The following is a 17,729-nucleotide window of genomic DNA, read 5'->3' as shown; positions in this document are numbered from 1 at the left end:
GACCTATTGTGTACGAAAATGTGAAAAATTGGGTATCGAGAATTTGATCATAGTGGCACTTTACGTACGCGTAATTGACATGCGAATGGCGTACCCAATGACAGGTATCAAATACAAAATGTAATTGGATACCTGCAATTGGACAATCCCGTGATCGACATCTTTCACCCTTTTAGCCTTTACCCTGCGTGCAGACGTCTTACAATTCCTTTGTGACACTAGGAAAGGATGTCTACCGATGACACCCTCGTAGATGTCTGCAAACGGGCCACCCGACAACTGAAAAAAATACTTTTCGTTGTTGTTTTGAATTCCACCCCATTTATGATTCTTCACTGAGAGCTTTATTCTTGGATGTCAGAGTTATTTGAAGCAATGAGTTTTTTAAACAGTAAGCATCCTATTAAAGTCTTTTTAAGATTACAGTATACCTTCAGGGGTGTCTCGCGCGCAAGCGATATAGCGCGTGCAGTTTAAGCTGTAGATACCTAAACCCCTATATCAAATTAAAGCTTATGGAGCTGGCTATCAAACTATACCAAGAATTTTGAAAGAAAATGAATTATCGAATTTTTCACGACCACTAAATGCGAGCGCCCGAATCACCTTTCGAAAGCTACAAGTCAAAGCGAATTTCGTTTTTCGCCAATTTAATTTTTTCCTCGGTTTCAGGGCCCAAAGCGCTTAAAAAAAAGGGGCTGCGTTTTGGCATATTCAATTGCAGTAAAAAGTTACAGAACATTTTCGAAATAGGATTTAAAAAATGTGGAGTGATCGTACAAAAATCCCACTCGAAGAAAAAGTATCTCGAAATTAACAATTCCTAGACAGGCTTTTGTAGTTAATATGTTAAACTAGCCAGTGTCCAAATTTAAGAGCAATTGAACAAAATCCCTTTGAGTTATAACTCTTTAAAGTGTCTGCTTCAAGTGAAAAAATTTATTCGAGAAAACAGCGCTAAGAAAAATTTTATGCTTCGCAAACAAACTCCGCCCACAAACGCCTTCAACTGGGTTCTCAGATAACTAAGCCAATCAGTGCAGGGAAAGTTTACTACCGTTAACCTCCTGGTGAAATTTACGCGCGAATCTCTAAAAAACTCTTGTGTTTAGCAATGCGCTCAAGGAACCGAAGGCAGAGGGATAATTTTTCTGTAGCTCGGTTTTTCTTGAAGTTGGTCTGGCAAAATGGGGAAGACTAAAAAGGATACGAACGCTAGAGTGGCTGAGCGAAGGAAACAAACAAAAGAAAGCGCAGAGAGCAACTGTGTGTGGGCAACTGTGCATGGATAATGTTTCAAATGGTCTCAATGAGTCCGACGATTCGTCGATATCGGACTCAGCATCCCTGTTATTGCTGTCAAGTTCCGAAATTTTTACAGAACCTTTCTTTTCTCTTACCACGAATATTTGCCGCCTTATACGATAACTATAGCTTCATCCGCGTGGCGAACTTTCGCTTCTTCACTCGTTGATGTATTTTCATTTGTTCTTCGCTGTTTTCGCTTTTTCGAACTGGTCCATGATTTAAACGTGGTCTATGTTTACTTATAACTTAACAGAGACACGCCTAATACCAAAAATGCTGGGTAGTCAGAACAACAATGCTGATCAACTGAGTAGTCAATTCGTGACATCCATATAGGTAATTCCCGCGAAAATCGTCTCGGTTGATTGCATACGCGCCATAGGGCTGTCAATCAAGAGGTAAACCTTTACTTCCGGTGAAAACGTAAAACCGCCATTTCTCCGCCAATATTTAGCCTTTTTCAAAATTTTTTTTCAGAAATTAGAGATTATTCTTCGACCACTATTTTGACCCAAAAATCCAAATTTGAAGAAAATTGCCAACCCGAAGGTATACTGTAACCTTAACTGCAGTGCTATTTCTCTTGTTATATACCATGATGGCTAAGCCAATGGAAACTCTTTAATTGCATTAACTAATGATCCAGTTTTAAATACTGCTGTATATGCTTTTAAATAAGACAAGCTTTACGATATTGATCAGGTTGTACTAATTCTATACTTTGAATTGAGGGCATTCACATCGTTTTAACATCCTAGAATCATAAACATTGTAACAAAACACTCGCTAAGACGAAAGAATTACAACCTAGGCGAAATAACCATTTTTAACACTAGATATGGATTCAAACTTGATAATGAAATTTACTTTGTTGACAAACCAATAATAGCTAGTTCCTTAGTGTTTCAGGCGTGCATGGCAAAACGTTTTGCAGGTAAAGATAAGGGTCGTCATCGTAATTCTACATCGTTGCTTCGTTGGTGTCATTACTGTGAAACACTCTAGATCTCTATGTTGTTGTATTTGTTCATCACTTCCTTTACCCACGAAGTGAGTTTAAACATGTTTGCGTAGACGCCATATTTGTGAGGTCGTGCACATTCGTGGCCCCAGGAAACGACCCCTGTGAGATAAAAGCGCCCGCCATACTCGCATGACAGTGGCCCTCCACTGTCGTATTGGCATGCGTCAACGCCTCCTTCTTCGAATCCAGCACACAGAGCCCTGCTGTGAATGGTTCCATTGTAGGACTTGACACTATTACAAATTTGGGACGGTACCAGACGAACTTTCGCCTCGCGCAAGATGTCGGGTTGGGTGCTATTCCATTGGGTGTGGCCCCAACCAGTAACGTAACACTCCTTTCCCCAGGGGAATCTCATCCCAGGATGAATGAGGCAGATTGGAGAAACGTAACCGTCATACACAGCTGGCTCTGATAGACGGACCAGCGCTGTAGATTAAATGACAGAGTTTTTATCTATATTTGTTAAATCCCGGGTTATAATCATGTGATAGGTCTTGTATCTAATTGATAAGCAGAAAAGTTTCGCAGGAATTGTGTAACAGAGTAACAGGCTACAATGTGTCGGTTCAACTGAAGCTTACTGAAAGGATCCAGGGGCTAGATATCCAGGCGACACGACACAACTGGTTCTTGTAGATGATCATGAGATGAATTTCCAGTATTTAGCTACTTTGCTTCAAATCACTTTAACATTTCTGATCATGGTTTGAGGACTCTGACGGCTACCGAGTGTAACTTACCTACGTCATAATCCGGTGGCGTATCGTAGATTCCTTCAAAAAACATAGACTTGTACTTGGGATGAAGATAAATTGCTTCTACTTCTCTGCTCTGCTCGAACACTTCTTTATTCACTAAGTGATGTTCACCCAGGACCACCCTCCAGTCAGCAGGTTTCGTTGAAGTGTAAGCATCTAATGGATAATAAAAGCGGAATAGTCAATGATGCTAAGGTGCAATGGAAACTTAGGCAGTTGTGATTTCATGGCTTTGTAAAATACGTTACAAGTTCTCGTACATCGAGATCCAATTGGAGTGTTGTTGTTGTTGTTTTTTTTTTTGGAGGGAGGGAAACCGGAAAACCCGAGTAAATAACCATGGAGCAAGGACGAGAACCAACAACAAACTCAATCCACTTATGACGCCGAGCCAGGTAACATGGGTTAAAGGCGCTCTCTGGACGTACTGGGCCACTACCTCTACTCCCAAAGAATTCAGTTGCTGTTGTTGTTGTTGTGGGTTTTTTTTTTTTGGAATAATTTTCAGTTAAATATATTTAAACAGCTGTTCACGCTTAGACGAAAATATCAAGCGTGGATTGGCCTTAAACCAGTTTTGTTATGGATTTCATCGTCAGTCAGCACGAGCGAGAGGGCATAGATAGTTACCACGAGAAAATCTCTTGTAGTTACATAATTCTTAAGGTCATGGAAAAGAAACTTCGAAGGGTTGACCCGAATGTCTACGACTCTAGGATATGAAGGCTACAAGAGTATGAGTAGAAATTCCTTCATGGGATAACATATACAGAAAGTAACTATGTTAATCATATTACCATGGAAACAGTGAGTAGCTGAGACCACCCAATGAGGAGAAACGAGTGAACCTCCACAAAAGTGAGTGTCATTGAAAAGCAGAGCGACTTGCCAAGGCCACGCGCCCTGTGCACTCTGGGTTCCTCCGACGATTCGACGAAATAGGTTCCTTGTGTCACCTCGTAACTGCTGATGAAACCTCTCAATCCCACAAGATGGATATCCTATAAACAACATGAAAAAACATTCACAATAAATAACCTCCAAAAGGGGCCAGTGGTTTACACTGCGAAGCAATTGGAATGAAAACATTTATTCAGTTCAGCCATTCCCCGAGTAATTCACAGCGTAAAAATAGATATTCATCCAACCTCCTAATTTGCTATTGAGCAGTGCAGTTTCGTATCTTAAACAAGCGGTTTTTTAAGTATCTGTGTATTATCATAGATTTCTCAACCCTAAGGTTTCATTCTCAGCGAATCCTATACTTAAGTTTCAGTTATAAAGCGCAGCAATCTAGCTTATCAAACCTTAAAATGTTTTCTATCGTTCAATGGTTTAATCAGAAGATTTTGGTAGGTCTGATAGATCATCGAAAGAAAGCTTGTATGAACCTGAATTGTCTGGAGTGAATTTTCTTGTCTATAATGGAAAATGCTGGTGAACGGTTCCTTTTAAAAGCTTGTTGATTATCAACTCAGTCGCCAATCACGAACTCAAAAAACCCTAAAATAGCATTGTTCCTCAAAACGTACTTGAACTGTTACCAAATCAGGAAAGTTTTTTTCCGACTGATTTTGGTCAAGAAACACTATAAACTTACAATGTTGTGTACATATAAGAGGTACGATATAGCTCTACAGTGTGGTCTCGAATAGTCCTTAATCTCTTAGCATTTTTCCTTGGTCCAGAAACGTTAAGGTGAAAATACAGCCTAAAAACATTTCTCAGTTAAACTACCGCGGATAAACGTCGCAGCTTACCATGTAAGTTTTGATTACAGATCTGTTAAATATTTTTTCTCATAAATAACTCACCCTGAGAAATATTACTAAAAAGAAGGCAAAAACACAGAACAAAAAGTTCCTTCATGGTCAGGACGAAATAAAATTCACCCCGACCAAACAACTCCTCCTTCCCTTGGCTGACTTCGAAGAAATTTATTAACGTCTTAGCGATTGAAACTTTAATATATTGAGTAAACAAAAAACGCAACAGCTGCAAGCAGGCGGTTACAAAACATCGACAAACTGCATTTGGTCTCTTATTGCGGTTGGCAATTACCAAGCCAGGAACACTGACTAATCTTCTGATAATTTGCATTCAATTAGGTGCGCAAGCACAAAGGATTCTTTAATTTACAACCCTTATAAATAATCACTTTTGAATGTAATGTGCTACTTTTTCATTAAGCCGGACTGTTTTCGTTTTCTCTCTTCCGCTGAGTTTATTATTTTCCTATTCAGGAAGCGTGACGACTGGCGGTTATCATACCTTTTTCAGAAAACGTAATAGGAATCTTTCCCTAATTTCTTAAACGTCTGGGAAACAGGAGGAACCTTATTCATTTAGTGACTACGGGCGGCTGTCAGATTGATTTATTTGATGTTAATAACTTATACCTCCCACCCATTCAAAATATATATATACCTGCAATAAGCGCGACCATCAATTAAAATCACTAGGCTTCTTAATTATTTCAAGCCTGCCTTTTTCTCTGAGCCTCCGGTCTAGCCAAGCGGAGAGTATGCAATCAAAAAGTAATGGATGAGGTTTCGATGTAATAGCTTCAACCTTTGTTTCACTTGTGCACAATAGCTTTCGCTTATATTTGAAATATCTTGTCTGATATTTATTCACTTAATGCAAAATAAGGCAAGGGGTCAAAAGGACTGAATGGAAACTGACTGGAATCGTATCTTGTTCTAACCTTTTTGAAAGCCCGAAAAAATTTTTGGACTGAACGTGCTAAAGGCTGAGTATTTTCTCGAATTGTCTCCCTTTGACAATAATCGAATGGGCTCCAGCAACGAATAGGCATCCGTTAATATTTCAGTGTATCTTTACTTCCTTTCTTAATAAATCTATTCATGAAGCCGTGTAATTAATTTGCGAATGGAAGAAATAAATAATTAATACAGCCACAGAAAACACTGATCAATTTGTGAAGTCAGTTCAAAGATTCATGTTGAAAACAGAAATATATTACAGTTTTTTGTGTTCAGTATTCCGCATGCATTTTAAATAAAATTGTACCAATGTACAGCTTTACACGTTTTACTGTTGCCAACAAACAGGGTGTTGGCAGTGTGGAATTTATCCTGTGGCATATTATAAAGGGAACGAACTATTTATCCATTTTCTGTAACTTTTACTTACATCACACCTTTCAATTAAAATAGAGGAAAGTTAGAACAACGTACTAATACGTTTAGCACCACAGGTATCATCCCCCTCGACGCTACATAAAAATACATGCAATTAAAGATTTACTTCTTGCGCGCAGTTTTTCAAAGAATTTCATTACGATTGACCTCAGGAGTCGATTTTTCCTAGATTCTCTTCAGCCTGCGTAGTTTCGAAATACAGTTTATCGTTTCTTACTATACAAAGTATAAGCGACAGAGTGTTGATTAACATATCAGCTTACATAACTACTCAGTTTAAAGAGTAGATAATTTTCATCCAGTTTCAGGAGTTGAATTAGACATTTTCTCAATAGACTACGATATTTCAAATAACTTTTCCTAGTCCTAAAAACTGGATCATTGGATAATGTCATTCAAGAGTTTTCATTGGCTTAGCTATCATGGTATATGACCAATTATACCATGCTCTGCAAATATGGTAAGCGTACGCGCAATTTTTTGGGTCATTTTTATTTTTAGTTTAGTTTAGGCCAATATCCATGGTCAATTAAGGATTCCTTACATGGAAAAAGAAAACTATCTTCTTCCGGTCATAGTGGGAAATCCCGAGCGGGCAAGATCACGACATCTTGCCCGTTCGGGTAGCCAATCACAGCCCAGGATATTCTTCATCTCGCCCGCTCACGGAGCTAACCGTGTAACATCATTTTTCGAAGAGGTTTGCTTGTTTGTTTTACTGCCTAAGTACCTAACCCGATCTATAAATTGATTGACAATAGATGAAGACTTCGGCTGTATACGAGTATACAAACGAACAATGGCGCGTGTGGTTCCTTATTTTCGTCCTGTTTTTTTTTTTTTTTTTTTTTTTTTTTTGCAGTTCTTGATCTTCACCTCTGAAAATTATACTAAAAAAATTATTCTCCTCAGGCTCAGTGAACATTGGTAAATGTTTGCCTCGACTTCGTCTCGGTAAATATTCACCAATGTCCATCTCGCCTTCGGCGAATAATTGTTAATTAGAATAACACACTGTACTGAAAGGTATGGTTTTGGGTCTTTTGGTCTGAAACTGGGAATGGAGTTTGACCTTTTCAACTGCTTACGCAGATGGAAGAAGCATTTAAGGGTCTGAAAAAGAGTCTCGAGAACAACAAATACGTTGGTCCGAGAAGGGGCACCAAGTGACAGCCGGAAACACGTCTGTGTTCGCAGGCTACTCCACCACTAACTTCGGGGACACCGCTCTGCTGTCTACTCTAAACAGTTTGGGCACGACCGCAGTGTGAGAACATTGGCATAATTCCTTTTTTCACTAATTTGTATGTCAAGACTTCGGGCCAATGTCTACCCACTTCAGCCCTCACGCTTATGTGTTGTTAATGAGATATATGATGCCCCGAGTAAGATGGTAAGTTACCACCCTCTGTGACTCGTGTAAAAGTTTGAAAAATCGCGTTCGATAAGTATTTTTTAAATGCAATATTTACGGCCGTAACTTCCATCGTCAATTTAATTCTGATTCGTTAGACAAAACAAAAAATAAGCCCAGAAAAATGCACATGTACTGAGGAATTTAAACTAGCTATGGTGAACGCCACCGTTACAATTCCCGCGCAAATTTTCGACTTTCATTTTCTAAACCTTTTACATACAAGGAAAACCAAGAAATAAAATCGGTCCTAAAGTAGTTACTGATAAGAAAGAAAACAATGGATGTTAAGGTTCGTAGGCAGGTCAACACCAGAATAACGGACCCAGGGACACATACATAATATTCTACTTATTAAGCTACGTACTAGAGCGATGTGTTTGAGCTTGATGCACAGTGATGTGTTACCACAAATAGTGGCGTACCTGAACCCAAAGTTCCAGTGATAAGACCCAGAAGTATAGATATGACAAACGATTTCATGACTGATGATAAACTGCCAGATGGTTCTCGATTTTTCAAATGGGCGCTAAGATCACTAAGTGACTGCTTTTAACCGCCTTCTTTTGCATCATTGTTTACATTACTCCGTGATGCTAATTTTCTCCTCTGTAAACGTAAAGAATTAAAAAGGTAAATTGGAAAATGGAGCTTTTGTACTTGTACATCATTTTGAACAACACCATCATTGATTTGAATAACATGAATTCACGACATTTTGCTGCTAACAGCTGAAAAAAAATTCAGTAACACCCCAAATCAGTAGTAAAACCCCCTGCATTTTTTAACCTGAAACACTGCCTTGTCACAAAAAAAATCAAACTTACAAACAAACAAAATGTCCGAGGGCGAGGCAAACTGATAGCACCGAAACAAAGTCCAATCTATGCGCGAATAATGGCGTTTGCTATTGTAATTTTGAATATTACTATTGAGATATTTTATCACATACTTTTTGGAAACAACAAAACATTGCACCAATTAGTATAATTAAAACCGATTTCTTTAACAGTACGCGCATAGATTTTCCAAAATACGCATTTAACGATTCCTTAACTGGGACTGATAATCGATTTTTGTCCTACGAACAGGTTTTGAACACTCTGCTCTTCAGCTAGTAAGAGTTCGTTAATTTGTAAGCGACGTGTCAGTGCAGAAACAAAAAGAATAATTCACATTAATATGATCTAGTATTGAACCATTGTCACTTGGCTCTCTAAGACTCTCAAAACACTGGCCAGTTTGGTTCGTTGGTGTTTTGGATCGCGCCAACCGAAATTAATTGTAACAGCACTGGGAAATTTTCTCCAAGCAAAATTCACAAGAACGCAATCAGTCTACGTAGAAACACCCCCACAACTGAAATACAAAGGTGAAACCAATAAGCTTGATTTACTTTCTCTTCTCGGTTGACAAACCATTCTTCGCTCATCGGTTGACAGGTTGACAGTCTTAATTCCGAACAGTTTCGTCGTGACAGATTCACTATACATATTTACACACTCTAAACATTCATTTATCGAACCCTGTGAGCCTGAAATAACCGGCCCCTTGATGGTGAGCTGTCAGAAAGAGGTCAGTCAATAGCTGATCGTGCCCCGCCATGATGAGTACTGGTAATCAAACTAAGAATAACATTTGATTTTTCTCGTATCCAATACAAAAACCCCAATATATACCCTCGTGCCTCATGATGGTCACCGATAAAGCAAAATAGGTCTCCTCTCCTTGTTTTCATCGAGTTCTTAGAACATGCCGACAGAAAGAATGGAAAGTGTGACTGCTTGAACAAATCTACTGTAAGTTGCTGATTCTCTCGGTACCTGCATAAAGACCCTGTTACAGCTTAATTTACTTGTAACTTCTTGTAAAAGTACTGTTTAGAGGGTTTTCTATGTTTTATTTTTCGGCTTTTCTGTCATTGAGTACCCGGAGTAGCTAGGCAAAAGAACTCGGAAAAACGACTGCCGTGAGTCACTAGACGAGCGTACAATATAATGACTTTCACGGCTTTGAACTGTTGAAGTAAGCATAAGCCGAGTTGAATTTTGCATCTGCGCCGAACCAAAATAGTTTCTATCACGTGATGTGCAAGGGACTGAGTACAAAATACCTCATGCAGAGTGTTCCATATATAATAAGCCTTTTTCAAAGAGTTGCTAGAAGGAGAGAATTGAAACCGAAGTGCATGGGAGACTTTGTAACGAGTGCATATATTGGATTATGTATTACGCCGATATTCCAATAGTGATACAGAAAAAAAAAACAATTGTAAACTCAATCTATATGGACTCTGAGTTCCTGCAACATTAACAGGTATGGGACGACGGTCTAAAACTGTAGGATTGTGACTTCCGATAAGGATATATTTTGGTGTGATCCGGAGAATTCCGGGGAGGTTCCGGTCACTGGGATCATAGAAGAAAGCTCCATTAAATGTCACAAACCAGAGTGAGTCAGGTTCATGTAAAGTAAAAGACAGCTGGCTTTATGATGTCCTGATGTTGTTGTCAGGGCGTTGTTAAAATGAAACTATCGACATCTGTTTGTCCGGATGAGATCCCTCGATTTTTTAATTTGGCGGAACCGCGAACATCCTACCGCCGAAAATTCCGCAAACGTACGTTCCGAGTAATCCTCGAGTAATCTTAAATTACTTTTTTTAAATAATATTTCTATTCGTAACAATTTTGAAGATGTATCGTTTAAATTTGTAAGACAACAAGGTATCTTGTACAAAACAGAGAATTGTCGAAAGTGTTTTTGATTGAGTGTTTTGAACCGGACGATAAGTAAGAGGAAGCTCTGCTCGAAAGATAGCCGTTTGGTTTTTCTTCCAAATTGTTCTGGTGCATCGTCCAATTGGAATGGAAGATAATAAGAAGTTTTAATTCAGTAATACAGTAAAATTCGTCTTGGCAAAAATATTGTCTTAGTCAATGTTAAATAATGCTCTTCAAGTCGAGAGGAAAAAATAATACTAGGACCTAAAAATTTACCTCCCTTTGAAGTGAAGAGATTGTGAAAACGTTCCGCAGTAGAGGACTTGTAAAGCATTAAGACCAGAGGCAGTATCGACCATGACTTACTCCTGGAATAAAACATAGTGTACCTTAGACAGCATCGACTGAATTGCTATGTCGGACTAAAAGACTCTTCAGTAATAAATACCGCTCACTGACTCGGCGGCAGCTGGCTTTGGATTCAGGTCACACCTTCTTTGTGACGTTGTTGCGGGAGTGCGTATGATCCTTTCAGTCCATTAAGTTATAAGATTTATCCGGCTAACACTGATTATCTTGTTTGTCTCTTATATTATCGAATCACTGCAAAAAAAAAAAACGAATTCTGCTTACCAAACCATTAAGAACAGTTTGACTATCAAAAGTTTGAAATCAGGTGCGCCGGTTGAAATGAGAAGTCAGTTCTAGATTAAGAGCATTTTGCACTAACAATTATTCTAATAAAAGATGAGATACGATAATAAGATAAGAATGGGACAATATAGGATAAAAGAAGGAACTCAGTTTATAACCAGCTGCAAGGTATTGTCAAATAAACTTCGAAACCACCGGCTTGGGTTAAGGGAGTGATGGAAATAAAGCTGTCAAGAGTTACATGAACGTTAAAAAACAGAGAATTTGTCTGTCAGTGTAACCTCTTACTGACGAAAATAAAGTATTCAGTCAGGATAAGCTATACCTAGCATCTGACACGTTTCAGATCGTTCATTAACTTCAATTCTGTTTATGTTATAGCTAGCTGTAATACTTATTGGAAATTTCTAGGCCACATGTCGTTTGTAAGCGTAGAAAACACTCTTCGTTGTTTTGACGCTACTACGACCTCATCAGGAGATCCGTTCCGGTTTGGCATTTTACCAGTGGTATTATAATGACAAATATGTCTACTAGCTGCATTTATAAAAAAAGAAATGATGAAAGCGAGTTGGAATATCATTTTGTTTTCGCTATTGGAGCTATGGCAAACTTGCAGCAAGAAAGGCAGATTCCACGGAAAAAATGGCAGCGAGAAGCGCTTTTTGTATCAATGTTTGTTTCACTTTCACCTGAAAAGGAACTGCATTGTTGTCAATAGTAATTTCGGGATTTTTTAAGATAAAAGTTCTTTTTTTATTTACTTATTTAATGTCTTGGGCGGAGACTGTTTTGCAAGAGATATAAATATTTTATTGAGGTCGGAGGATATTCTTCTGACAGAGATATAATTATCTGACCTGGTTTCGTGTCGGCACAAATAATTCGTACCAATGTGCAAGAAATCCTAGCTCGACACTGACATCAATAGTAATAACCATGCAAGATCACAGCAACAAAAAGATATGGTAATTCGTTTTGCAAGCTTGGATTATTTCAACGACAGTAACAGCGAAGACGAATACCACCCACGAACCCTGGATATCGAACCTATTACAATGAAGAGACTGAACTCTGGAGTGCACTGGAAAATTTCTTCAGTAATCAGAAACATTATTTTTGAGTAATTTCCCTGGTGTGTATAACCGACAGGTTTTGGAGAGTACTAGGTGAGCAACTTTTTTGCCCGACAAAGTATCTTGGTGGACTTCTACTGAGAATGCTCGACCGCTAAAAAAGAAAACGTCGACATGATGGAGAATTTCAATAATGATAGGACATTCGACTGTTGGCTCAACGAGCCCTTAATTGATCAGACATGGTAAACTGATGAAGTTCTAAATTGTGAGCTATGCCCGTTATGGCGAACAGAAATTGTGCAACTCAACTCGACTTCTTTATTATGCACTATTTACATACTCGTATCTGTTATCGTACTCGATTTAATACAGGGTGCTGTTTGTCTTGCGATATCTTAGACAAGGCAAAGATTTATTATTATTATTATTATTATTATTATTATTATTATTATTATTATTACTATTATGCATTGTTACACACACTGGTTACAATACTTATACAGCTACGCTACTTACAAGACTAATAGATATACTTACATTATTTATAATACTTCGTATTCAATGTAATTTACAATGCAGGCATACATTACTTACAATAAAATACCATCACTCACGCTACTAGAAATACAAATGCTTACACTACTTACAATACAATACGATATCTCAAGTTGTTTAACAATACTAATTAGCACTAGTTATACTACGATTACTAACGTCACTTGGAATAAAATTCAATTACTAATGCTACTTACAACTTTTAGACCTCGACAAAAAGCATATTTCCATTATTGCATTATACAGGCCAAGCTATATTGAGGGGGGAAATTGCAAAATCAAGTCAGTGAGCAATGCTCGATTTTCCATTGCATTTGGAGTTTGGTTTGAAGTTCAGAAATATTGGGGTTCTTAGAAGAAATCTTACAGGAATAGACATAGTGTTTCATGAGAAGCAAGAGAAGATCCAGTCTGCGCTTTTGGATGGAGGTCAACGAAGCTATTTCATCAGTCAAGTTGAATAAAATCTGTTCAGCGGAAGGACTCACATTTAATTTGTGTATATCGTTAAACCACTTTACGGTACTTGAAAATACTGAAATAGAGACATCACACTCTAGAAATGTATGCATTATAGAATCTCTCCTAGAACAGAAATTGCAATGGTCGTCGGTTGCAATATTCAATTTCTTAAGTTCCTTTTTGGTAATGATTATCCTGTGTAATATTTTAAATAGAAATCGCCTAAGCTTGTTATCTTTAGTAATCTGATATATCTTGGTAAAATTGCTTCTCAAGTCAAGAAAACTGTTTGGACAATTTTCTTTCCATTTTTTTATTCCGCTAGGTTCCGACACAGAACACTCGTTAAATAGTTTGTAATGGTGTTTACAGCGCATTTTAGACAAGGGTAGAGTACTATCTCCGGATAAGTAGAGCAGATCAGGAATTGAAAAAAGGCATTCACCGCATGGAGATTGGGGTTTGCTGCCCAGTTCGCTTCAGCGAACTTGGTATAGCAGCAATAATTTGAAAGTATTGCGGGTAATTGACTTTCAAACCAAATTTTTCATTGAATTCGTCAAGAGATAAGAATTTTCAGTCTTTACTTAAGAGGTCTTGAACAAAATTAATTCCACTCTCGAACCAAGTTTTCCAAAACAGTGTTTTTTAATTAATTGTTATGTCCTTGTTGTTCCATAATATATATTTCCCTCTTGGTTCTCCTCCGTATGCACTGCTCAATTCTTGAAAATATCCTAGTAGTTCGTGATAAAACAGGGGGAAATTCGCTTGGAATAGATGGACATGGTAATAATAAATAAATAAAGAAATAAATATTTATATAGCGCCTATCCATGCCTGCTCTAGGCGCTGTCAGGAGCCATAATCGGGGACGGAGACCGTAAGCGCGCGCCATTTCAAGTATTGGGGTTGTCCCTATGATATGGGACAATAATTCTATTTTTAGAACAAATTGCGCCATCGCCTGCGGCACACGCGCGTACATGCTGCGAGGATTTTTGCGGATTTCGCGCGGTGGAAATGGCGTCCGAAATTCCCGAAATTTTTCATGTTTTTGGCCCACAACTCAACGCGTTTACGTCTGTTGGAATTTTGCTTAAGTATGTTCGTCGTAAGCTGCTCCAGTTTGAGTGAAGTAAGACAGTGTCGAATTTAGGTATGTTCCGCTTTAAGCTTATATATATCGCTGACCAAGTTGTGTTCCGACGGATGCTTCTTTTACATGAGCTGTACATTACCCCACTTTAAATTTCACATATGTTGAATATTAACAGCTTTTCCATTACACAGCAAAAATCTAGCTGGATATATTTAGATATAGCAGAGCTTCAAGACTTCATAGTTTCCTAGCTCCTCTTGCCACACGCTTGCGAGGAATTTGTCAGTCTATAGCGACCGAAGAGTAAAACAACATAATTGCTAGTTTGATTTTCGCTTGAATTGTAAGCAACGCTTGATGTTTCATCAAGGCCCAATAACTTTACGTCCGTAGATACTGCTCAGTTTTATTCGTGTAAAAATCCAGTAAATTCTCTGTTGTCGATAAATGAGAGCGCCCGCCGATGCGTGTTTTGTACAGTCAGTAAACATGACAAATTGTACTTCCGCCGCACTTTCGTGTGAAAGCGTACATCGAACTCAAACAATAACTCTATAGTTTTTAAATATGTTTTAGATTGATAAATGTTTGATAACATATTAAAAGCTAAGCTGAAAATATGGGAATAAAGCAGAGATAATCAGCAAAGTTACGATGACGCTTTCTTTAATCAACTTGGAATAACGATTTCGATTTTGTTGATCGAGTTATCAAAACTCCTTGTCTATTTTCATTTTCGCAGTGTAAAACTTCACTATGCTTATGTTGAAGGAACTTACATGATGTTAGTAGCCTTTTTTGCGTTCGTGAAATTTGTTACAACATCTCAGCACAAAAGATAACGAAAGAAATCTTTGTCAAGATTTGTTGACAATTGAAAACACCGACTCGGACTCGACGGTGCACGAGCTGCACCATGCAAATGAGCTAATTGTACGCGTCAAAAACTTTTGCAAACTCACCAAACAAGCAGAAACAATAAGAAACCATCAAAACGCATTGTCTGAGAAACTCACAAATTAACTCGATACCAGAGTAGAGAGTTTTCTCGCTATATTCTTAAGTCAGAACAAACGCAAAATCATACGCCTAAGCTTACAACAAGCGCGAGCAGATCTTATTATTCATTCCCAGCGCGAGATTGAAGTCTTGTTTTCGACCCTGAAAAACCCACCTTTTCCGTTAGCTCAGAGCATAAAACTACATATAAGCGCCCTGGTTCGAATTCCCTGCCTTATTCCCTGTCATCGCTGTGAAAAATACGCAAGAGAATCTCTCAACTCTCACCACTTGATCACGCAACGTGACAACATCCACGCGAGAGCCCCCGACATGTGCGTGAATCCGCGTCGATATATGACGTCAGGATGGCGCACTTTGTTCTAAAAATAGAAAAATTGTCCCATATCATAGGTGCGCGCGAATCCCGAGACTTACGATCTCCGTCCCCGATTATGGCTCCTGGCGCTGTACAATTCGCCAAAATGAGCTATACTAATCTTAATAATTGAAAATGTGCATTTAAGAAGGCAATAAAAAGTAAAAATCGCTAAGAATAATAAGTTTTCTTAAAAAGATGAGTTTTGAGTTTAGATTTAAAAGAACCTAGATTGTCACATGAACGGATAGAAACAGGTAGACTGTTCCAGAGTTCAGGAGCGGAAACAGCAAAAGCTCGAGAACCATACGTCTTCAGGTGAAAATTCGTGGGGTTAAGAAGTAATAAGTGTGATGGTCGGAGGATTCTGGAAGGTTGGTAGTACGTTACTAGATCTTGAATGTAGACAGGAGATTGTTGATGAAGAGCCTTAAAGGTAAGTAACATAATCTTGAATTTAATGCGTTCAGAAACAGGAAGCCAGTGTAATTCTTTCAGTATTGGAGTGATGTGGTCGTACTTTCGGGAACAGGTGATAAGACGGGCAGCGGCGTTCTGAACAGACTGGAGCTTTTTTAAAGCACACTTCGATACATTGTACAAAAGAGAGTTGCAGTGGTCGAGTTTGGAAGACACAAAAGCATGGACCAGGATCTCGGTGGTTTTCGTAGATAAGAATTTCCTTATCCGGGAGATGTTGCGCAGATGATAAGAGGCTGATTTACAAATAGAACTGATATGCGGAAGCATAGTCATGGCACTGTCAAATATCACACCGATGTTTCTAGCAAATTGAGATGGCTGAATTATGTCTTGACCAAAACGGATTGGTGGTAGAGACTGCTGCGGGTTGTGTTTCGAGTATAGATGAAGAAGTTCCGTCTTGTCCTTATTCAGTTTTAGCTTGTTAAGAGACATCCACTTGTCAAGATCAGACAAACATTCCTCAATTTTTCCAACTGTATTAGTTCATTCGACGTCGTTGTTGTTGTTGAAAAAGAGATATATAACTGAGTATCGTCAGCGTAGAAGTGAAATTGCATTTCGTGGTACCGTAGAATGTCAGCCAGTGGTGCAGTATAAAGTAAGTACAGGATTGGCCCTAGGACCGAACCTTGGGGTACTCCACATTTAAGCTCACGAGACTGTGATCTTTTTTGTAAGATAGGAACGAAACCATTCAAGGGCAGTGCCACAGATTGAAAACTTGGATTTCAGTCTTGTTAGAAGAATGTCGTGATCAACAGTGTCAAAAGCAGCAGATAGATCAAGTAGCAGGAGTATAACACAGTGACGATCGTCAATGGCACGCAAAATATCATTGTGTACACGTACAAGAGCAGTTTCACAGCTATGAAATAGCTTGTAGGCTGATTGTAGCGGTTCATTAAGTTGGTTGGATTCCAAGTAGTCCTGAAGACGTACTGCAACAACTTTTTCGATGATTTTTGAAATGACCTTGAGGTTTGAGATAGGCCTATAATTACTAAGGATTTCGTGATTTGGTAGTTGAACTTTAATCATTTCCCAAAGAAGCTTTTTACTTCTAACGTCTCTGTATTTATCCAGAATTTTGGGGTAAAATGTGTTGATACGATTTATTTAGTCTTGGTCTTCTAATAATTGATTATTGAATTTCCACGATCCCGGGCCCCCTTTAAATTCCCCTTGGATTTCAAAAGACAAGAAAATTGCTTTGTGGTCAGGTGCGATGTATGGTCGGACCTCTGCTCTTGATGCCAGTTTACGGCTATTATATTGAAGACAAGAAAGTAGTCAATTCTAGATTTAAGCTTTAAACTTTTCGACTCGTACGTAAAGACTTTGGTGCTTGGATGAAGCTTACGATATATGTCAACTAGGTCTAATTCTTCCATAATACCAATAATGGAATTCCTGTAGTTTGTTTCTTTCCACCAAAGGCCGCCAAATTTGTCTTTAGGGAACAGAGAACCATTCCAATCGCCTGTTATAATTATCTTCATAATATCAGTTGTCGAAATCAGATTGGCGCCTAGACTCCTGATAAATAGCTCTTGTTCCGCTCCTTTATTTGGAGGATAAATATTGATAACAAAAAGCTGTTCGTGACCTATGTTGACTTT

The 17,729-nt window shown here is 38.5% G+C and overlaps 1 protein-coding gene across 3 annotated transcripts; it reads right to left on the bottom strand.

Moving 5' to 3' along the window:
* Positions 1-321: 321 nt before the first annotated feature.
* LOC110048183 (transmembrane protease serine 5-like) lies at positions 322-11,041 on the bottom strand. Of its 3 annotated transcripts, none has more exons than XM_020753961.2 (4): positions 10,671-11,041; positions 3,891-4,094; positions 3,076-3,249; positions 322-2,761 (listed from the first exon to the last, which is right to left on the bottom strand). In XM_020753961.2, the coding sequence occupies exons 1-4, from the start codon at positions 10,774-10,776 to the stop codon at positions 2,310-2,312; spliced, it is 936 nt and encodes a 311-aa protein (XP_020609620.1). In that variant the 5' UTR covers positions 10,777-11,041; the 3' UTR covers positions 322-2,309. The 3 variants fall into 3 exon arrangements, with proteins under 3 accessions (XP_020609620.1, XP_020609621.1, XP_020609622.2); XM_020753962.2 differs by lacking the exon at positions 10,671-11,041 and adding an exon at positions 8,097-8,201; XM_020753963.2 differs by lacking the exon at positions 10,671-11,041 and adding an exon at positions 4,908-5,230.
* Between the last annotated feature and the right edge of the window lie 6,688 nt (positions 11,042-17,729).

Source organism: Orbicella faveolata, unplaced genomic scaffold (assembly GCF_042242905.1).
Source record: "Orbicella faveolata isolate gen_17 unplaced genomic scaffold, um_ofav_v1 contig_24, whole genome shotgun sequence".
Taxonomy (NCBI): domain Eukaryota; kingdom Metazoa; phylum Cnidaria; class Anthozoa; order Scleractinia; family Merulinidae; genus Orbicella; species Orbicella faveolata.
This window is presented reverse-complemented; position numbering and strand designations above follow the sequence as displayed.